We start from the raw sequence: 23,930 nt of genomic DNA on the forward strand, positions 1-23,930 counted from the left end.
CACAGATGCGTGCAAGAAAATGCATTGTGTGTTGTAGAAGTCACACACAGGTATCTTTTACCCCAGTCCAACACTCCACCTCCACGCCTTTTAGAGATGATCAGCTGAATTAAGGGCCACTCAGGCACACATCAGGATACTGGGTGAGCTGCCATCCATTGTGAGTTCTGCCTATCAAGGCGCAGCAGCAAATCAGAGGATGGGTCATCGATCAGTACCTCTGAGAAGATCCCCTTTCTGCCATTCCACTTCCTCACCCTCATTTCCTTTGGTTACTTGTGCTCCCTTTGTGGCCACCATCGAGTAAAAATTATTGATGGATGAATGATCAGACTGGTAGCCTGTGACCAGTGGAGTGCAACAAGGATCGGCGCTGGGCTCACTACTTTTCATCATTTATAATAATGATTTGGATGTGACCATATAAGGTATAGTTAGTGAGTTTGCTGATGAGACCAAAATTGGAGGTGTAGTGGACAGTGAAAAAGGTTATCTCAGATTATGACAGGATCTTGATCAGATAAGCCAATGGGCTGAGAAGTGGCAGGGGGAGTTTAATTTAGATAAATGCGAGGTGTTCCATTTTGGGAAAGCAAAATCTTAGCAGGACGTATACACTTATTAGTAAGGTCCTAGGGATTGTGGCTGAACAAAGAGACCTTGGAGTGCAGATTCATAGCTCCTTGAAAGTGGAATCACAGGTAGTTAGGATAGTGAAGAAGGTGTTTGATATGCTTTCCTTTATTGGTCAGAGTATTGAATACAAGAGTTGGGAGGTCATGTTGTGGCTGTACGGGATATTGGTTAGGCCACTGTTGGAATATTGCGTGCAATTCTAGTCTCCTTCCTATCGGAAAGATGTTATGAAACTTGAAAGAGTTCAGAAAAGATTGACAAGGATGTTGCCAGGGTTGGAGAAGTTGAGCTATAGGCAGAGGTTGAATAGGCTGGGGCTGTTTTCCCTGGAGGGTCGAAGGCTGAGGGGTGGTCTTATAAAGGTTTACAAAATTATGAGGGGCATGGATTGGATGAATAAACAAAGTCTCTTCCCTGGGTTGAAGGAGTCCAGAACTAGAGGGCATAGTTTTAGGTTGAGAGGGGAAAGATATAAACGGGACTTAAGGGGCAACTTTTTCACACAAATGGTGATACATGTATGGAATGAGCTGCCAGAGGATGTGGTGGAGGTTGGTACAATTGCAACATTTAAAAGGCATTTGGATGGGTATATGAATAGGAAGGGTTTGGAGGGATAAGGGCCAGGTGCTGGCAGGTGGGACTAGATTGGGTTGGGATATCTGGTCAGCATGGACAGGTTGGACTGAAGGTTCTGCTTCTGTGCTGCACATCTCTATGATTCTACCTATGATGTGGTTAGGTGCCTATTAATTGATCATTTAAGGGTCTCAATTGTCCATGGTGTGGCAAAAGCATCTTTGGGTCTTTATGCCACACACTTGATGAGGATGGAGATAGGAAGATTATAAGACCTGGGAAGTGGGCCCTTCAGGCTATCAATTCTTCTTGAGCATTGAATGTGTTTATGTGTTCATCTACATCCTCAATTCCACTTTCCTGAATTTTCTGCATAACCCTTACTGATTAAAAATCTATTTGTCTCAGTCCTGAATATACTGAACAACTCAGCTTCTACAATTTTAAGTGGTAAAGGACAGCCCAGATTCGCTATCCTCTGAGAGATTAAATCCTTCTCATATCTGTCTTAAACGACCAACCCATTCTTCTGAGGTAAGACCCTCTGATCCGAGACTCTCCCACAATGGGAAACAACTTCTTCATATCTACCCTAAGTCTTGCACGTTTCAATGAAGTTACCGCTCAGTAAAGTTATTGGTCCAACCTATTCAACCTCTGCTCTTAAATTAATCCCTCCAAACCCAGAATCAATCTCATGAGCCTTCTACGGACTGCCTCCAGTATACATTTCCTTAGATACAGGGATTAAAACTGTTCACCAAATTCCAGGTGTAATCTACCTCCTGTCTTGTATAATCTTATCGAGAGTTTCTTAGTTTGATACCCTATTCCTTTTGAAGTAAAGGCTAACATTTGATTTGCCTTCACTATTGCCTTCTGACCTTAGATCGAGCTTTTGGTAATTTATGCACAAGGACTCCCAAATCCCTCACGACGTTAACTTTCTGTTATCTTTCCCTATTTAATAATATTCAGCTCCTCTATTCTTCCTGTCAAACTGTATAATCTCTCACTTTTCCATGCTCTTCTCCATGTACCAAGGTTTGCCCACTCTCTTAATTTACCCTTGCACACTGTGTATCATCTGCACCATTGAACTTCCCACCTATTTTTGTGTCCTCCATAAACTTGGATAAAGGATGGCACTTCCCTCATCCAAGTCTTTAAGATATATTGCAACTAACTGTAACTCTAACACTGATCCCTGCAGCACTCCATTGGTTGCAGGTTCCAAATCCTTTGGCACTGTTCCACAATATAATGATTCTCAGACGATTACTACTAGGGCATCCATTATATCTGTAGCAACTTCTTTTAATATCCTAGGATACATCACAACAGCTTTAGGGGAGCTACTGGTCTTTATCACCATTAGTTCCCGTACTACTTTTTCTCGAGGTGGTGAGATCATCAGCCACCCTCTGACATGATTAAATACCCCTCTGCCATCAAACCTCTCGAGGAGGATGACATTAATTTCCATTCACAGAAAATTGAACACTGTGAATCTTCAAGGAAATTCAAGTGGACACAGTGACAATTTCATCCTTGTGATTTTCTGTTAAAAGTAAAACTGTGTTTGCTGAGGTATATCTTACACACAGTTTGAGTATTTGAGCAATGATTATTAAATACGACACTAGGCAGAAACCCATTTTTGCACGGAGAGATTTTCAGAGCACACTGTGAAGGAAAACTTTTATTAGGTTATAGGTAGCAGGATACATAAAGTGGAATTGACTTACATCAAGTTTAATCGTCATGGTAAGCCACAGTTTTAAAGTTTCACTTATTTATTAGCTTTTATTGCTATGTCAGCATGAGCTTAAAATGTGGTGAAATAGTTGCAGTTATGAGCTCTATAAGATTGTTATATTTTGAGATGTGTCGTTAATTTCAGCTAAAATCAGAAAGTTCATGTGACTGCTCTGAAGTCTGCCTGACAGTAAACCTGCATCACCCTGATTCAAACATCAGCCTGTGTGCTGACAGTAGGTAAACTGTGAGTCCCCCAAGTCCAACAAAAGTGCTGAGAATGTTGGATTGTGAATAATTCTGCTGAAAATTGTCCACTCACTTCTCAGATAAAAGAGAGCTATAACCTCAAGTGTAGATAATCAGTATTTCCACCTTGATACACAGCCCATTTCATTCACATCATCAGGGAAATGGGCTTTGAAAGAGGAAAGTTCTAAGATAACCCTGAAGGTAAAGTTAGTATACCAGGATCCAGAGAGGGAGAGCAGCTAGCTATAGGCAGCTGGACATTGTGGTTTATCACACAGGAATGCAGGTGGAATCTTGCACTCAGAGCAAAAGAACTAAATTTGGACCTAACTAAAATGAGAGGAAAGATGTGCCTGGCTTATGCTAGGGGAAGAAGCACGACTGTAGAAGACTATTCTAGGATTAATTGTTTCCAGGCTGAGAAAGGAAAGGAACAATAGTAAGCTGATGGGATCCAATGATCATCTCAGACTGATTTTGGGAGAACTGAACTTCTATTAAAAAACAATGTGAAGTATATTCATGAAGTATACCCATGATGTATACCCATGAAGTATACCCATGATGTATACCCATGATGTATACCCATGATGTATATCCATGACGGATATCTGTATTTCCTTGCTTGTGCTGAAAGTAAAAGTAGGAGCATTCTCTTTTGTCGTTTTAATCTTTAGTTTTCTACGAAAATAATGTTTATTAAGAGCGTTTAGACACTTAGTGTGTTAGCTGCCTCAGATAGATGGGTAGCTGGCATAAAACACAAAATAACACTAACAGTGTGGGTTTAATTCCTGCACCAACTAAGGTTACCATGAAGGCCTCTCCATTGTTTCAGATGGTGACCCTCAGGTTAAATGATCACCAGTCATCAGGTGACTTTTTTTTTTACAGTTAGAGACTAAGAAAATTTGAAATTTTGTTGTGTCATCCTCTCAGCTGATAACTAGAAGTTTGAATTTCTTTTTAAAATTAGTTGACGATTGTAACAGCATTCCAAGATAGTCATAGAAATATACAGCATGGAAACAGTCCCTTCGATTCAACTTGTCCATGTCGACCAGATATCCTAAATTAATCTAGTCCCATTTGACAGCATTTGGTCCATACCCTTTCAAAACCTTCCCATTCATATGTCAATCCAGATGCCTTTTAAATGTTATCATTATATCAGCCTCTACCACTTCCTCTGGCAGCTCATTCCATACATGCACCACCCTCTGTGTGAAAGTCTTTCCCCTCTCACCTTGAACCTGTGCCCTCTAGTTTCAAACTTCCCACCCCAGGGAAAAGTCCTTGTCTATTTAGCCTTTTCATGCCCATCATGAGGTTAAAACCTCTATCAGGTCACCTCTCAGCCTCCAATGTTCCAGGGAAAGTAGCCTCAGCCTATTTAGCCTCTCCATATAGTTCAAAACTTCCAGCCCTGGCAATATCCCTGTAAATCTTTTCTGAACCCTTTCAAGTTTCACAACATTCTTCTTACAGCAGGCAGACCAGAATTGCACACAGTATTACAATAATGGCCTAACCAAAGTCCTGTTCACGGATAACATGACCTCCCAACACCTATATGCAATGCACTGACAAATAAAAGCAAGCATACCAAGCTTTATTCACTATCCTATCTACATGGGACTCCACTTTCAAGGAACTATGACCCTGCACTCCTAGGTCTCTTTGTTCAGCAACACCCCACAAGATCTTACCATTAAGTGTATAAATCCTGCCCTGATTTACCTTTCCAAAATGCAGCACCTAACATTTTTCTAAATTAAATTCAATCTGCCACTCCTTTGTGCTCTGAGGTAACCTTCTTTGCTGTCTACGACATCTCCAATTTTGGTGCCAAATGTAAACTTACTAACCGTATCTCCTATGTTCGTATCCAAATAATTTTTATCACCTGGCACCGAACCTTCGTATCATTCCAGATCAGTGATCTTTGTTAGACAGTCATTTTTTTGCTCTTTGTTGGGTGCGTTATAATGAATAATATTCACAGTGTTTGATATGCAATGCAATTGTTCTTATTTGAATTTTATGATTTGGTCCACATTGTTGCTGTTTCACATAACGCATGCTCACCAAATGTAAATCATTTCACACTGTTCTGTGAAAGAAGTAGATACTTTAGAGTAACTTTTAAGTTGGTCACCCAATCTCAGTTGATAGTTCTTAATCAAGTAATCCTAACTCCTGAAGGCAATGGCATCATTTGAGTGTATTGTTCTTACTAATTGAATTTTGCACTAAGTTCAAATGCTCAGACGTACAGAATGAATGGGATGCTCAAGATTGAGCAACTCGAGCCCTGGACCAAAACAAACTATTTGTTCCCAAATGGATGGCTGAACAGATTTTTAAAAATATTTAAGGGAATTTGTCATGAATTCAATACAGCACCATTTCAAGTGCCAACATTAAGAGCAACCATTTGGGAAAAGTGAGATTGCAGAAACATCCAATGGCAAACACACAGAATAGCTGCAATGAAAAGTATCAAATTATTCCTTAATTGTTTTTGCAATATTCAAAAAGCATTGGATATCTGGGAGTGATCACAATCAAGCAGCTAAATGAGGGCATCAGATAAAATTACAAACCACAAACGTGGTTGGCATTTTATTTCTCATGGACAATAGCCAGTAAACCTGTTTGTTTTCATTGCATTCTTATCAGAGTGACAGATGGAATCAAAATAACTGGAGTCCCATCCTGAACTTGCATTGCACTCTTCACTGTAGCTCACCATCCTACCCAGCCCAAGTTAAAATTGACACCGACATCTCAGTTTCAGGCATTCACTCGGTCTGTTAGCATAGTTACATGCTGATATATAGTCTACAAGTTCTTCTGCAACAATGTGTCTTGAACTTTCAGCAGTGCAGTGTAGGTTTGCCTGCCAGTGGGGGGATACCAATGGAATCACTGATGGTGTGTCAGGAAGCTGGCTCCAACCCATTGGCAGGTGCATTTAACGACAGCATGTTAGAGCGTGCAATGAGCAAGCCCCTTGGGAGAGGAAGATTATCGATTTCATTACGTTATTCACTCAATTACTGCAATATTCATATAGTTTTTACAATTTAACTGTGGGCCTATGAGGTTTGGATTACACCAGTAAAAGGACAATAAGAATATAAAAGCAATTGTAGGACTGAAGACATATATTACACTTTACTCCATTAATACGTTATGGAACTGCTAATCCCAAAGTCTGGACAAATGAATTGAAAGGATGAGTACAAACCCAACCCCTGCAGCAATTATCTAAATAAATCTGGAATAAAAAGCCAACATTAGTAACTACCAGGATTCTGTTAAAAATCTACTTGAATTACTAATGTGTTTTAAATAAGGCGGTGAACACAGATATATGAATCTGGAGCAGGAGTAGCTCATTTGACCCGTGAAGCACAATCCACCATTTGGTGATGATCTAATTGTGGCCTCAACTCCACTTTCCTCATCTGTCCCTCATACCCTCTGACTCGCTTATTAGTCAAAAATCTACTAGAAGAAAGTAGGATTGCAGATGCTGGAGATTAGAGTCGAGTGTGTGATCATGGAAAAGACAGCAGATTTGGCAGCATCCGAGGAGCAGGAGAATTGACGTTTCAGGCAAAAGCTCTTCGTCAGAAATGAGAGAGAATTCCTGATGAAGGGCTTTTGCTCAAAACATCGATTCTTCTGCTCTTGGATGCTGCCTGACCTGCTGTGCTTTTCCAGCACCACACTCTTAACAAAAATCTATCTACCCCGTCTTAAAAATATCCAATGACCTTGCTTCCACCGTTCTATGGGAAAAAGAATTCCACAGACCCACAACCCTCTGATAGAAAGAAAATTGTCCTTACCTCATTCTTAAATAAGTAACCAATTAGAAGTGCCACTTTCCTCAGTCTAATCTTATGTGACTCTGGAGCAACAACAAAATGTGCCTCTCATTTTCCCTCCCAAGTGGCTCAGCAAGTCACTCAGCTGTATTCATAAAGATAGTTATATTAATATGGGTGATTAGAAATGGGCAATAAATGCAGGCCTTGCCAGTGACACACACATTGCTCCAAACCTCAAAACTTGCTTTCTTGTCCCTTTTGTGCAAAAGGCTTTGTTCACTGTAATTGAGCTAAAAGGTTATTTTCACAACTAATCATTGGCCAACTTTGCAAAATCATTGACTTGTTTGGTCGATCTCTGCCTTTGAGCTCTCATCCAGCAGGTGAGTTTGTGCTGTTATAAACAGACGTGGACAAAGGACGAGTAACTATATTTACAGACTGCTCCTCACAGACCTGCAACCCCCCTGAGGAGAAGGAATAAGCAGAGATACACAGCACACAGGAGGTTATACCCAGTGCACAAGGTCCATGGGCAGAGGGTGAAAACTGCTTTGAAAAGTACCTCCAGATGTTATTTCAGGTGGTAGCAGACATTTAGAACCTGATGTAAGAAACATTTGTTGCCAACTTTATGAGATGAGAATGCTGCACACCAATAGTTTCAAAATCAACATGCCCTTCAACTTTTTATCTCTGGAGCTTTCCAGTGACTTGCTGAAGACCTTTGCAGGATTTCACAGCAGGTGACACAGAAATGTATTGGACAGTTGTCAGTTATGTCAATTCTGCAAGTGATGATGCCAGATTGTTAGCTCTTCCCCCACCTTCAACCCAACAATCGCTCCCTTAAAGTCCAATAGGCAATCTCCGAAGAGTTCCTCCTGCTGCATCAGTAGAGTAGTGTGACGCTTCTTTAAATCCACACCAATTATCTGTTGTCTCACTGTGAAAATCGCCAATTTCACTCCCAAATTAGAGATGGTTTTGAATCAAAGTTTATAAAGGAGCTAGATTGAGGAAACCCAAATACATATAACTACCCTTTTGACAATGAACAGTGACGTTGGCTTGATATTTTTTAAAAACGCAGATGTTAGAGGTCCATGACAAGTGTTTAGCTCAGCCCACTATTCTGTAATTCTAATGAATAAGATCAAGATATTACAGATGCTGAAAATTGGAAATAAGAATAGAAGTGAAAGGTGACAGAAAAACTCAATAGTCTGGTGATATCTTTGGACTGTGAAGCAGAGTTAACCATTTGAATCCAATATGATACCGCTTTACAATTTCAAATTTCCAAAGAGGAGTCATATTGGACTCAAAATATTAACTTTGTTATGCACTGCATGAGTGCTGCCTGACCTGCTGAGTTTCTCCAATTCTTCCCATTTCTAATTTTTGCTAATGGTAGGCCAGATTTGTGCAATTTTCAGCTCTATGCAACATTGCGCTGCTGATGCCCAATCAGATTCACAGTGAAGGAGTTGTCATTACACTGTAATTACGGCAATTTTACTGAGGAATCATTGTGAAGAAATTATTGAGAAAGTGTACTCAAATGCACTGAAAATTTTGCAGGTTAGTTTCCAGTTCATGTTTCTGCTACACTTCTGTCACACAATCACAAACATGAAATCTTCTCTGAACTGCTAACAATCAGAAGATTTTGTTTTGTTTGTTTCCATTAAAAGGTATTCCTTGGGGCATTTAAAAGTGGTAACCTGGTGCATTTATTAATTTAGCTGAAAATGGGTTTACCAGCAAAAACATCATTTTAAAGAAAAGTGTGCAGTCCTCCACAGAAACCTGACTTTAAAAAAAATTCAAAATTTTCTTCATTGACTTACACTAGTCAGATATTTATTAAATTAAATGCTTTTAGTACATGAATGTCTTTAAAACATTGCATACTGGCACCTGCATGCTGAAGAAAATTAGTTTAATTTGAAGAACGTCCATTAAATCTCATACTAACAGTAATTATGGTGTAATGTCTTTAATCTTCTCGAGCATCTGTCTTTATGGTCATAGCATTTCTCAAAGCAGAGAAACAATCCTCAATAAAATTCAATGATGAGTTTAAAGAAACAGCATTGATTGCACCACACTTCTCAATTTATTACAAGCAGAATAGGGGGCTATCAAGAAACATTAAAATCAATCCACAAGTAAGCACAACCTTGAAATTCTCTCAAATCATGCCAGATGAACAGTGAGCAGGAACATTTAACATCTGAACAATGTTGCATCATTCAAACAGAGAAAATAAATCCTTTTAATGAAATGCTGTAATGAGCACAGCAGCCATTTCAAGACTAGATAAATGTCGGGCAGATTAATGTTTTGAAGTCTGTGTGATCAGGTGTTGAAATCAGTTTGAGAATCAGGAAATCTGAATCTTTCTCAGCATGGAATCAGTCTCTTACTGAAAATCCTATTTCAGAGATTAACAAAAAATAAGTCCTGCTGCAAATAGATGTTCTGCACTGGCAAAACAGCCAGTTCCACAGCAATCCTATAACATGGGAATTAAGTTGCATCTCCTTAGTATTCATTTTAGTATTCCATTCTACAAACTGTTCATAAAACCATAAGAACTGGAACAGGAGTCAACCATTCAGCCCATCAAGTATTCTGATTTTCTACATCTCCTGCTATGACCTCCATAGTAATGGATTAAAACATTTTTTGCACTGATAGGGACACCACTCTTCATAAGAAGGGCACTATAGTAATGTAAATGACACTGAGCCATTCATATCTTATAATAAAAGTGTACTAAAGTAAGTATGCTGCTTTTGTTTCATTTATTAATTGAATGCAGGCTTGACTGGCAAGGCCTGCATTTATTACCCATCCGTAGTTCCCTTCCAAAGGTAGTGATGAATGCAACTGAGTTTGTTCAACCCCTTCAGGGGCAGTTAAGGCTCAATCATATCACAGTAGATCTGGAGTCTCATTTAAGTCAGACTGGGGAAAACAAAACAGCCGTTTTCCTGTCTCAGATGGGATTTTACAACCATCCAGTAGTTTTATGGCCACCATAATTGATACCAGCAAATTTTCCAAATTTATTTAATTAATTGGATTTAAACTGTGAGATACAGAGGTGGAATTTCAATTAATTTCTCCAGACCATTATTTTATGTCACTGGATTGCTATTCTAGTTAAGTAACCACTATGCTACCATACCTTGTTGTATCAAGCTTGACATCCTAGCTTACTAGCAGGTGGGAAACCTGTTGAAAGAATCTGAAAGATGGTTGGTCAAACACAATTCTGTCTGACTTGCTGAGCAGGTTTTGTTTCTATTTCAGAGCTTCAACATCCATGATATTTTGCTTTTGTGTTTCTATGAAGCCTATGCTTCTATCTTATACTTTCCACCCCTCCCACTCCCTTTGTAACTCTGAATAAATATCAGGGGCTCCAGCTAGCACAATAGAAGTGGTAGATGCATCCGCAGTGCAATGACATTCCAGCATCCTTGGCAATTTGAAACTATCGTAAGGCATCTTGCAAGTCAGTTACCATGACAACAATGTCTCTTTAGGTTACAATAAAAAATCAGATATTTCAAGCATGAAATTAGAAGTATGTAAAATGAAAAGAACTCACATGGAAGTCAAGTGATTATTCTTTACATTTCCCTGCATCTCATTATAACACCAAGATACAAGCAATTTTGACGTAATGTGTAATGTTTATGACACCCCATGTCAAAGAAACTATACCTGACACACACTCTCACAGCAAAACCCCTACAATAGGTACCTACATGTGCTTTTCCCCAAACCGACATTTTAAAGATCATCAATGGTATTATTCCTATGTTTCAAATATGAGTACACTTCAAAAGTAGTGAACTGACTATAAAGAATTTTAGGACTTCCTAAGATTATGAAATACATAACAGGACTGCTTGTCTTTCGTTCTGTTACTTTATATAAAGTAAATTCAAGCATAAACTACTTACATGATCCATCAGTTCCCTGACCATTCCATTCCACTGCCCTTTTTCATCCTGAACGCCGTATCTCCCATCATCCACAAGTCTGACCTCATAGGTAAATCCGAGGATATTGGACAACTCTTTCAGGAGGTCAATGCAAAATCCCTCGAATCGACTATTTCCATAAAGAGGTTTATCGGACTTTTTAAACATCACATAAGGCTCTTCCTGCGAAAGTTGATAACAGCAAGGAATCAATGTGAGGACTTTACATGTCCCAGGTGACAAGTACATCTTAGAGATAATGTCTATCAAAACTGCCTTCTGCTAATCGGGTATACACTAAGTCAGAGCAGATAAATTTGAAAGGTTTCCCAACATAATCCCCAAAGTCTAGTATTCCCTGCAATGACAGCATTGGAGCTCAACTATTAGTTGAAGAAAAAACTGTAATTTGACATCTGAGCCATTGAAACCTTTAGATTTAATATTGGTAAATTGTTGAAATTATTAATGAAAAATTAAGTGTCAATGTGTAAAAAACTAGAAATAAAAATCATTGTAAATTATCTCATGGGTATGATTAGTTGCTAACAGCAAATTTATCTCAGTACTGAAAGGGAATACATTATTTCAGTGCCTTGCATGCCAAACTGAACAGAAATGGTCAATTACTAAATATGATAACACTTGGGAACAAAAATAGCTCAGAAAGCCGCCTTCCTTTCAAATAGTGTTTATTCTAACTTAAATGTTGTACTTAATGCTCGACTTGCTGTTCTTCACTGTTCTATTTTTGCTGTGTTGCAATTAGGTAATTAAAAATGTGGAAGTATATGGTTCTCCACAATTTCCAAATGAACACAGATGAATAGACAGACTGATTTCAAGCAACTTGTTCAATAAGTTGAAGACAACAGAAGTGGACAAAATATGCTGTGGGTCCATCATCACCCTATTTGAACTCCGTTGTTACAATAGAATGCATGACCTTTTATTCAGTGTCTTGCGCATATGAGGTCAGAATCTCAGCATTCATAAAATGCAAGGTAAAAACGATATACTACCAAGAGTCTAAGTAAACAAGTGTTTTTGTATTCATTATTAGGCAATGAAGATGGAACTATTTAAGCTTAATGATGTATTAATTTCTATTTCACTTAAGCTAAAATTATCAACCTGTTTTGATTATTTTCATTTTGAAGTTTATGTGAAGTAACTAGAAAACTTTTCTGAAAATTTTAAATCAAAATTTGCAAGCTCTTGAAAATTATGTGAGACAGTAATTGTATCAAGTACTTCTGGATCTGATAGCACAGGGCTGGACATAGATCAAAATCCATTTTACTTTGCTTCAGCATCTCAAAAAAGTACTGTCCTCAGAAGAAGTGTTTACTGCCAGTTTTTCATGTTTTCCCACCTTAACTTCCATGTGATCACTCTGAGTACAGTTATCTTAATGCCAAATTAGTGATGGCTGAGTACTTTAGCAATGTTATTGAGACTGCCCCAAAATCAAGTCATATAAAGCTAAAGTTTCCATAGTTTTACCGTACCATAGGGTTGCTCTCTCATTAGAGAAAGCTAAGGGTCACTCAGGTAAAGGGAGAGGTTGGGAATGAAAGACCTTCATGGTAACATCAGCCATCATATAATGATTTTGATGGGTGAAGGGCCTGTTTTTTGCTGTACTGTTCAAACCAGCAGGAAAAGGAGGCCATAAATCTCATAGTTCGCATTGGTTTTTGGTTTGAATTTCTAGTCCACAACATCATTCCATCACCTGACGTACCTAATTTCATGTGTGCATTTTGAGAGCTGAGGAAACATGTCAACATTCTGAAATTTCAAAGATGATTGTGTTTTTTCAATAATAAATTGGCTATATCACTGGCAATTTTGGATTGACATCAACTGTTTGATCTACCAGTATCACAAATACACAAGTATCAATTTACTTTTTGGTCTAAATTACCCCGTGCAAAGAATGCATAAACATACAATCATTTTGGGTGGAGAAATTAGTGGGAAAACAACACTGGAATTAACAGTGAGTCCTGTAAATTGGAATGTCTGCCACAACTCAAACGTCAAGCCTAATTAAGAAACTGTCACACAGCCAGCCATAACCCTCACATACTTCTCAAATAGCTGATTTCCCAATCACAATCACCAGACAACACCTTTGATGTCCTTAGAACAGGGCAATCAATTATATTCAAGCATACAAACAGTGAACGGACATAGGTCATTCACCTCTTCAAGTCGGCTCCACCATTTAGTAAAATTGTATCTGATTAGTTTTTGTGATTGAAATTCTACATTCCCATCCAGCCTGATCACCTTTAATTCCCTTTCCGAACAAGAATCTATCCACTTCCACCTGAAAGCTATTCAATGTTCCACCTCCATCACGTTTTGAGGCAGAGTGCTTCAAACTTACAGAACATTCTGAGAAAGTGATTCCTCTCATACCTGTCCTAGAAGAATAATCCTTAATTTTAAAACAGTTTTTTCTATTCTGGGGGGATTCACTCAGATTCTTCCCATGAACACCTTGGCAAAACCATTCAAGATCTTATAAACTTCAATTAGATGATCCCTTGGACTTCTGAACTTGAGTGAAAATAAACCCAGTCTGTCAACCTTTTTTTCATAAGATAACCCCCTCAACCTGATACCAATCAGGTAAACCTTCTTTGAACTAACTCAAATGCATTTACATACTTTCTCAAATACAGAAATCAAAATTGCATAATATTTGAGATGTGATCCCATCAATACCCTATATAACTGTTGAATAAGATACTGACTTTTGAGTTCAATTACTCTCCTCATAAAGGCCAGGTCTCATTAGCCTTCTGGATTAAGCACTGTACCAGCATAGTCAACTTTTAGCACACGAGTATAAAATAAGTAATAATCACACCACACAAATACCCGGCAATGAACGTTTCAAACAAGAGAAAATCTAATCATCAAATTACCACATACAATGGGAATAAAGAATTCCCAACTATCAACCTGCTGTTATCATTGGCCAGAAACTAAATTGGACTAGCCATATAAATACTGTAGCTGTTAAAGCAGGCCAATAGCTGGTTAATTCTACAGCTAAAACTTACCCTCTGACTCACTAGAGCCTGTCTACCAACTCCCATCTACTCTTGTGTGTGGTGAAATGCCCTCCAGTTGGATGAGAGAATCTCCAACAATATTTAATAAGCTTGAAAGCATCCAAAATGTAGTAGCCTATTTCATTGGCATCCTGCCCATACCTTAAATAGCTGCAACATTCACTATCTCACCACAACCAGTGGCTACAAAGGTGTACCAGTTACAGGATGCATTGCTGCAACTCACCAAAACTTCTTCGACAGTACTTTCAGACACTGGACCTTACCTTCATTGACTGCTGGAGTTCAAAAAGCAGTGGAAGGATGATATAGATGGGCAGTGCACCCCGTGGACAAATTTTATAAAACAGAAAACAGCCAAGCCAGACTATGTTAAAAATCACACAACACCAGGTTATAGTCCAACATGTTTAATTGGAAGCACACTAGCTTTTGGAGCGTTGCTCCTTCATCAGGCGTTATGAAGGAACGATGCTCCGAAAGCTAGTGCTTCCAATTAAACCTTTTGGACTATAACCTGGTGTTGTGTGATTTTTAACTTTGTACACCCCAGTCCAACACCGACATCTCCAAATCAAGTCAGACTATGACAGTGATGTTAAAATTCCATCTTATGCTTTGATGTTTGTTTTTCCTTCAATTAAAATATATTGCAACTGAAGCTGCGCATTCTAATCCAAAACAAGAAAATGTATCTTTTACTTCTGCCTAAATTTCTTTTCTGTTATTGTTGAAACAAAGTATTTACTAATATGGAAATGGATTGCATTTCACAATGGATTTACCAGTGATTAAGCAAAAGAAAATGTGATAGTAACAAAGATAGCTTACTTCCTACATGACAACTGTAAGTAATGTTAAGCATTTTAAATATTAGCCATTAGCAGTTTTTCTTTCCTCAGCATGTTGTGAAGGGCTTTATGGTCAGCTTTAAATCCTTCAATAAATGCCAAACAAATATTTACCGGCTATTGATTTAAAAAAAACTTTGACTTTCCTGTCAAATATCCACGTCTAAGAATAACTGTAGATTTAGTTAAATGTCTCAAGTCAACTAATTTAATTACTTCTTATATCCAACACTCTTTTCAAAACCTGAGTGATTGATGAAAGGACAAATCCCTATTGAGCAGCCTGGAAAACCAATGTTTTCATTTTGCAGAGCTCAAAGCTTTCCCCATTATGTAAGTGTTACAGAATACAACCTCCTTTTTTTCCTGATGATTTTCTTATGCCTTCTGTTGTCAACTCTCTAATATGCAGGATCGTCAAATAAAATTATTCCCTCTGAAATGAGTACGCCAATGAATCACAGGTTACAATAAATGGAAAGATTTCAGAACAAAGCCATCGGTTTTCCTGCATATCGCTTCAGGATGACCCTTTTAGTTTACTTAAATTGATTGTCTTCATCAATCACCCTCTAACCAATGCCATCTGGTCAAATGATTCAGTCTAATGAAGGCACTGAAGATGGAGTACAGGAAATAGATTTTTAAAATGTCATTCCTGAAACGAAATGTAACGAAACAAAATGAAGGGCCACTAGTTTCTGGCACTTTGTCTAAAATAATAGCAGGCATTGCTTCTAGTTTTACTAAAGTTTACAGTACTTTGCAAGAAAAGAATTCTGTGTCACAGGTAAACCTTAGGAAATAGAGAAAGAAACCAGAGTTTTCAAGTTTTGATTTTACTTTTATTCCCATCCCCAGTATATGCATCTCTTGACCTTCCTCCATTAAATTGCTCCACCATTGCTGACATGTCTTTAGCTGCCTCAGATGTAAGTGCTACAATTTTCTGTCTTACTCCCTTTAAGGTACTTCATCAAGAGAACTCTTTGACTCTTAAACTCTTTCTTTATTAAGATCATTTGTTCATTCGATTTGGGTGTCACTGGCTAGGCCAGCTTTTATTGTTATGTCTAATTTGCCCAGAGGACAGTTAAGAGTCACCCGTGTTGCTTTGAATCTAGAGTCACATGATTTCCTTCCCTGAAGGGCATTAGTGAACCAGGCCATTTTGTTTTAGGACTCTCAACAGCAGTTACACAGTTACCATTAGGCAAGCCTTATAATTACAGATATTTTGTTGAATTCAAATTTCATCATCTAGAATGGTGGGATTAAAATCCATGATCCTAGAACATGAGGTTCTGGAATACTAATCTAGTTTCAATACCACTATGTGACCATATCTCATCCATCCCCCCCTTTTAATGTGACTTGATGACACATAGTGTGTACAGTGCTACTTTGGGACTTTATAATCATTTTAAACATGTGACATAAATAGGAGGTATCCTTGCTTTCCTGCATCATTCAAAATTAGCTGCAATTAAAACTCAAAATGTTGCAAAAACACCAGGCTGATTAGCATCAGAAACAAATAGGTAAGCTACTATCTCAGGTGTAACTCTATTAGAGCGCCCTGAGTCCCTTGATCATCTGCTTTTATTTCCATTTTGCCATTATTTCCATGCTACCTTTAATTTAGCTCTTACTTCCTGAAGAAAGTAATTAGTGGTGTTGCATGAATGGTGAAAAATGTGATGCTCCTAGTGCTTATGGTGTTTTTCTTAGCTTACCTACCACACTTCTAATTTCATAATTGTGAGAACAAGAAAGTGCCCCAGAAAACAACTGTTGGGTTCAAGTGCCTTTAACAATAGGAATGGCTATTTAACACTGTGAAGTACGTCTGTGGCAGCAATTGCACCTGTTGACAACTTTTTTTTTATTCCCAGTTGAAAAATTAGTGAAAAAGCATTTGCCAGAACATGGGCGAAAACTTCTGTGAGGTCTTTCCCAAACCCGCACTGTAACTTCAACAGAGATTTGCAGAAACCCTGAAGAAACATCGTGAATGGCTATTTCCTCAAAGTTACCACCAGTCTTCCATTTACACAGGAACAGTGAAGCCCCTTTTTAGGAATTATTTCTGCCTAAGCACTGGAAAATCTTGGAACAGTTAATTGTAGGTTACCAAATCACTGACCCAGGTGCAGGATGCTCACCTATCTTGTCCAAATTGGCCATTATTCATGTGTAAATATTGGTTAGTGGGTCTAGTTTTTACCCTTTGCAATTTCATAAGTGGAGAGATAGTAAGTCAACTATCCTTCTATACTTTTCTCTTGATCTCACTTTAATGAATATTGGTGGAGGAAAATAACAGGGCGAACATAATATTGTTTTGCTCATACACAAGCAAACATTCCAAATTGTCTTCAGTCAAGATCCATAGTCAGGGTCACCAAGGGCAGATGACATTGTTCACCCTTTGTAACACCCTTCCAGCAAATATCATTGGGCATTAATCCTGGAAAGGAAGCTTGACTTACCTTCCCCTCCAAAGGCACAAGGGCAGGTTGTGTTGTGCCGTCAAGAACCAGTCTACTGAAGATGATGTGGAGATCAGAATTTTACTGGAATATTAGGCTCAGCATTTCACTTATTCAGCCATGGAAGCAGGTTTAGTCATTTAAAATTCAAAGAAGCTACCGCTGAGGTCAGGGATTCAGAGTGCTAATTATGGACATATATGACAGTGAGTGCCTAGTGCTCAGCTTCAGGAAAGTGGGTTTTCGTCAGCAAACTAAGAGCAACAGGGATCCCTACTTTGTGTGAAAACCAGGTGAGCAGATAAATACATCTTGGAAAAAAATGATGCATGTATTGTATGTGTAGCAGTGCCATGACTGGATTCCAAACAAAAGCCTACCATCTCACAATGCATGACCAACAAGAATTCAGACCCCATGGTTCTAACTTATTTTGACATGAATATAGTTCCATCAAATGGAAGTGAGGACTGAATCTTTTTTAAGTGTTGGAAGATGAAGAAGCAACTTCATAATTAATAGCTTAAACTTCATATTTTAATCATTTGGAAGATATAATTGTTTGTTTATCACTTTGTTAGTGATAACCAACCATTTCTATAAGCTATAAGGACATCTTTCTTTTCCTGTGAAATGTGAGAAGATGTTTGGAGTTGATAACTTCTCACCATATTGGTGCATGGTTAAGGTCTTACAAGAACAATGCAACAAAAGAGTCATCTTGACAGATCATGGACAATAAGTTAGCAAAACTTTGGTCCAGAAATTCCAGTTAGGTCCAAGGGTTCATGGATCTTCACTCTATTGGATTTTAGAAACATAGGAAATATGAGCAGGACTAATCCACTTCATACCTCAGGCCCACTCTGCACCTTCAGCTATGTCATGGCTGATCTTCTACATAAATACCATCTTCCCATGACGTCCCCTTATTCTTAATGTTCTGTTAATCTCTCTTGTGAATGCAGCCGATGACTAAGCCTTCCAAAGTCTTCTGGAATGGAGATTTCCAATGATTCACCATTCGCTAACTGAAGAAATTCCTCATCTTAATTCAAAATTGCTTCCTCTGCTGCTAGACTCTGCTGTGGAGGGGAAACATCCATTTTGTAAGTATCTCATATGCACAGAATTCCCCATCTCCTCATTTTCTCCTTGTAAATCAATCTCACAATCCCAGGAATCAGTCTGGTAAACCTTCATTGTATTCCCACTGTGGCATCTAAATCCTTCCTTTGGTAAAGAGACCTGAACTATATACAGTACTCCTGGTTCCATACAATTGTAGCAAATTATCTTTCCTCCTGTACTTATTTTTTTGTGTAATAAAAGCCAATATTCCAGTTGTCTTCCAAGTTTCCTGCTGTACCTGCATCTTAACTTTCAATGATATACGAACAAGGACATCCAGTTCCATTTAGGCATCGACATTTCCCGATTTCTCACCATTTAAGAAATATTCTACATTTCTGTTTTTCTTACTGGATAACTTTACATTTTCCACATTATATGCTACCTGACTTTTATTTTTTACACATACTCATCTCACCTAAGTTCCTTTGAAGCCTCTTTGCATCTTTCCCACAAATTATATTCTCACCTGGTTTTGTGTCATCAGCAAAAACTTGGAAATTATTACATTTGTTCCCCAAATCCAATTTATTGACAAAGACTATAAAGAGCTGTTGCACATTATTAATCTATATGGTAACCCCCTTGTCACAGTCTACCTACTTGAGAATGATGCATTTATTCCTATTCTCTATCTTTTCTCTGTTAACCAGTTCTGAATCCATGCCAGTATATTACCCTAATCTAATTTTGTTTACTAATCTTCTGTGTAGGATCATGTCAAAAACCTCTTGAAAATCCAAATACAACGCCTTCACTGGTTCTGCCTTATCTACTCTGTTATTGGCATTAGGTGTGGACTTGTTGGGCCAAATGGCTTGTTTCCATACTGTGGGAATCTAATCTAAAAAAGAAACTGTAAAGGCTTGGCAAAAACAATTTCACCTTCATAAATTCATAACGTCTCTGTGTAATTTTACTATAATTTTATTCATGTATTGCTACGACATCGATGTTGAGGTGTTGATGGTGGACTGGGGTGGACAATGTTAAAAATCACAAAGCACCAGGTTATAGTCCAACAGGTTTATGTGGAAGTGCAGGCTTTTGGAGCACTGTTTTTTTTTATCAGGTAGCTAGCTGATTTTGCCTTAATCAGCAAGATGGTTTTCAGTAACAGGAAGGACATTCAGTGCTAGATAAGCAAAATCTGTTCTTACTAATTGGTCAGATATTGGAAGTAAGTTTTTTTTTTGATTTGCAACGCAGCTCTAGTCACTGACCTGGTTCTCATCCTTGGCAGTTGTCTGAGACTGAACCAATGTTCGCAAGGTTTGTGTTATGAACTTCTAACCAGTTTTCCATGTTATCACTAAGACTACCTAACATCATCCAACTGGGTTACTGCCTCTACTAATCCGCTACCAAAGTTTTCACTTGTGCTTTTGTGGTCTACTTGCCTTTATTGTCCAGACTTAATTAATCTAAATTTCTTGGCTAGTGCCCCACATTCTATCTCTGTAGAATTGAAGTTATTGATAACTCTGGCTTTTAACATTTATGTGAAAGGTACTATGCCATAGTGTTACATTAAAGGTGCTATATTTATATAGGTTGTTGTTGTCAGGTGTGTAATGCCTGCTTGGTGTTTGTAGCCCAGTAGATCATCGAAGTTGCAGCACTAAAACAGCCATTCAACCAAAATGATCCAGATATTTTCTAATCAATCTGTCCAAAGACATTATGACACAACTCTGGAATGGTGGGATTGTAACCCAGGTCTCCTGGCTCAGTGCCAGGTACACACCACTGTACCACAAGGGCCACCAAATGATATTGGGTGTGTTGCTTATGAATATCTTCCCACAACTCTTCATCTGAGTCTAACAACATAACTTTTCTGCACAGTTATGTTTTAATAGAGTTAACTCAAAGCATATGACAAAGGGCTACAGTATTCACCTTGCCCAGGTATTGTACACCGATCAATTAAAGTGTCCTGCTATCTCTTAATTATAACCTTTCACACCAACCAGCAGTTGGTACTGTTTTAATATAGAATTTCTATGTTCATCGTCAGATAATGCGCCAACTTCATGCCAACTCATGGGCTGATTTGCATGGAGGATTTGCATTCAGGAATGAGGTTGAAATTGGCCAAACTCATTTCAATTAGACTCATTATATGCTTCAGATTTCATTCCATATGGTAGAATTGGGCTCAGATTTCCAGTTTTAACTTTTTAGGTATTCATTATTGTAATCTTCCTTCCTGCAGGCATTAGGAGATTAAGAACATGAATCTGTTCCAAGATCACAGTGGTACGCTGTAGGTTGGCGTCATGAATTCCCAAATGGTAAATCTCAGCAGTTCTGTCAAGGGGGATGGTTCCTTCAGGCAGGTAATATTAAAGGATGAATCAGTCTCCTATCTTTCAGGCACCTTATAGTGTTTGGCTGCAGATTGGTTTTGACAGAGACCCAGGAGTATATTGTCTGTTTGCCCTCTTAAGAGGGACTTGGATACAGATATGCACTGATGCAATATTTCCTCAATGTGTGTGTGTGTGTGTGTGTGTGTGTGTATAGGGGGGTTGCAGAGCATCTCAAATACATCTGTAACTGTTTGCTTTAAAAGCTGAACTTCTTACATTTTTAAATGCATTTTAAAATTATCAGATGCCAAATGGCAATATCGGTCTTGTTCATCTGATCTAGATGCAAAAAAAACACATCATTCTGTCTTTTCTCCTTTTTAGAATTCAAGCAATTTAACAAGATCCATTTTGTTGTAAATCTTGCAACTGTCAAAACGCATGGGTTATTATTATGAAATGAGGGAAATATATTTTTATTGGAAGTGTTGACATTGGCATAAAATAGGGAATACAATTCCACAACAATGTTTACATTTTAACCCAAAGCAGCAAACAAATAGAAAATGCCCATATGTTGGTTCATGTCCCGACTGAAATGCAAATGAAGATCACATTTAAATTTGTAACTCAGTAAGATGACAATCTGAATCTTTTCTGCATAGTAAAGACAATGTGAAAATCAAATTCCTAAGGCACAGACTAATGGTTACCGTTAAGTGAGAGAAAATGAAGAAGGTGGAAATTATTGTCGGTTATATACTTGCAAGAACGTTTAAGCTTTTTTCTCCAATTCTAGAATGAAGGATTATTTATCTTTTTCAAATGAGTTTAACAGTGCTGTTAAAATAATGGAGACATGAATTAGGTATCACTTCACAAATGCAAAGTTTATTAGATAATGTTTTAAACTGTCTCTCTAACTAAGATAGTTAATATAGATGAATAAAAGAGTAATCTATTATAACTTATACCTCAAAACAGGCTCGGTGGCTGGGTTACCACTGGGCCCAGCGGCTGAAGGATTTTGGACCCCTTAAGGAAGGAAAGATATCTTACGGTTACCGTTATGTATTATGAGGAGACATTGAGTAGGTTGGGCTTGTATTCAAAGGAATTAAAAGAATAAGATTATTGAAATATATTGGATTCTTACAGCACATGACAGTGCAGATGTAGAAAGGTTGTTTCCCCTTGTGGGATAGTCTAGGACCAGAGGGTATCTTAGACAGATTTCTCATCATTAAGAGAATCAAAAGTTATAGGAAAAAGGCAAGAAAGGGAAATTGAGGATTATCAGATCAGCCATGGTCTTACTGAATGGCAGAGTGAACTCCATGGGATTAATGGTCAGTTCCCGCTGCTATATCTTTAGGCCTTAAAGAGGTCCAGGTTGAGACTTACTCGGGTCCAAGCTCACTAGCATTAAATTTGGGACTTCTCTGGAATTGAGAGAAGTGAATTTGATGATCACTCAACATTGATAGCATCAAGATAGGCCTCACTGGAGTTCTCGTCGGATTCTGTCACACATCTCACCATAACCCACATTGCTCAGTCTCCCACAAGATTCCAAGCATTGATGTTTAATTCTGGGCACATCACCATTGAAACAATATGCTGACCTTGGAGAAAGTAATTATGACAATACTTGTCATGAAGAGAATTTTGAGGTACATTTCCTGAAGTGGAGACAGTTAAATGATCTGAGCAGGATGCTTAATCTAATGAAGGAATTAAACAAGTAGATAAGGAATGATGTTTTTCTTCACTGGAAGAATCTAGGGCAGGACCCACTTCAGAATTCATGCTAATCCAGTAAAAAAATGTGAGAATGTGAAATATTTGGGAACAGCAATCATACAATATTAATTGAGGTGTTTAAGGGAGAGATAAATGCATTAGGAGAAATGGTAAAAAGCAGAAATCAAGGTTAAAAATGAGATAGAGCTGTCATAGGAGAAAATAAATGATACGATTATTATGCTGAATAACTTATTTCTGTCCTTATGAAATTCCAAAAGCTTTTGATAGCTGACTTCAATAATACAGCATTGCATCTTTTCTTGAAATAAGCTGCATATCATACATTATTTCCATGATTAAAACTCCCTACTTCTGTCTCTGTAACATTGTCTGATTCCAATAATACCCCTTCTGCTACAGAACCTACAGCAAAGTCTTTGCTACTGCCAGACCTCAGTAGTCCAATACTCTCCTCACCAAGTTTCCTGCATCCACCCTGCTTAAGCACATTCAAATTGTACTGTCCATACACATGTCACATCAAATGCCATTCATTCACATTCTCTGCTTGCTGGCATACATTGGATCCCAGTTTTGCAATAGCTAATCTTAAAATATTCATCCTTGGTTACAAACCTCTCCACAATATCACCCTTTCAATAACAGTAAATTTCTCAAGCCCCTACAAACCTCCCAGATGTTAGCACTCCGCCAATGTTGTACATTCCCGATATTAATTTTTCCATCATTGACAGCTCCACTTCAGCTCAAAACCCTGGGATTCACCCCCTATGTTGCCCATCACCATTGCACTGAAATTCTCTCTCCAAATTGCCCAAACTCCCTGGCACTCCTTAAAACTTGCATTTTTCACAAAGCGTTGTAATCAGTTCTCCTGCCATCATTTTGCCTTGGTATCAATTATTGACTGATAACACTCCTGGAAAGAACTTCGCAATATTTACACTTGCGGTAAAGGTGACTTATAAATGCAAGTTGCAATTGTTGCTGAACTGTGAGAATTGCGAAGAAAATTTTTCTTTACTCATTCTTTTTCCACATGCAGTCAGATACTACAAATTATTGCACTTTCTGATATGACTGAATGAAATAATTTTTGCTGGGTTCTCCTCTTCTTGTTCTTGATGGTTAATTTGCTTATTTCTACGCACAGGAAGATTTAGTCATTTTGTTAATCCACTAACAAAGCAGTTTCAATCCTTCTTTTTAAA

General features: G+C 38.1%; 1 protein-coding gene across 1 annotated transcript in view; it reads right to left on the reverse strand.

Annotated features, from left to right (window-relative positions):
• LOC132836998 (glutamate receptor ionotropic, kainate 2-like) overlaps positions 1 to 23,930 on the reverse strand; it is a 423,698-nt gene that overhangs the window by 93,837 nt on the left and 305,931 nt on the right. The window contains exon 10 of the mRNA XM_060856620.1: positions 11,051 to 11,254. Coding sequence (XP_060712603.1) covers positions 11,051 to 11,254 — 204 coding nt within the window. The remainder of the gene's footprint in view (positions 1 to 11,050; positions 11,255 to 23,930) is intronic.

This window comes from Hemiscyllium ocellatum, chromosome 3, assembly GCF_020745735.1.
Source record: "Hemiscyllium ocellatum isolate sHemOce1 chromosome 3, sHemOce1.pat.X.cur, whole genome shotgun sequence".
NCBI lineage: Eukaryota > Metazoa > Chordata > Chondrichthyes > Orectolobiformes > Hemiscylliidae > Hemiscyllium > Hemiscyllium ocellatum.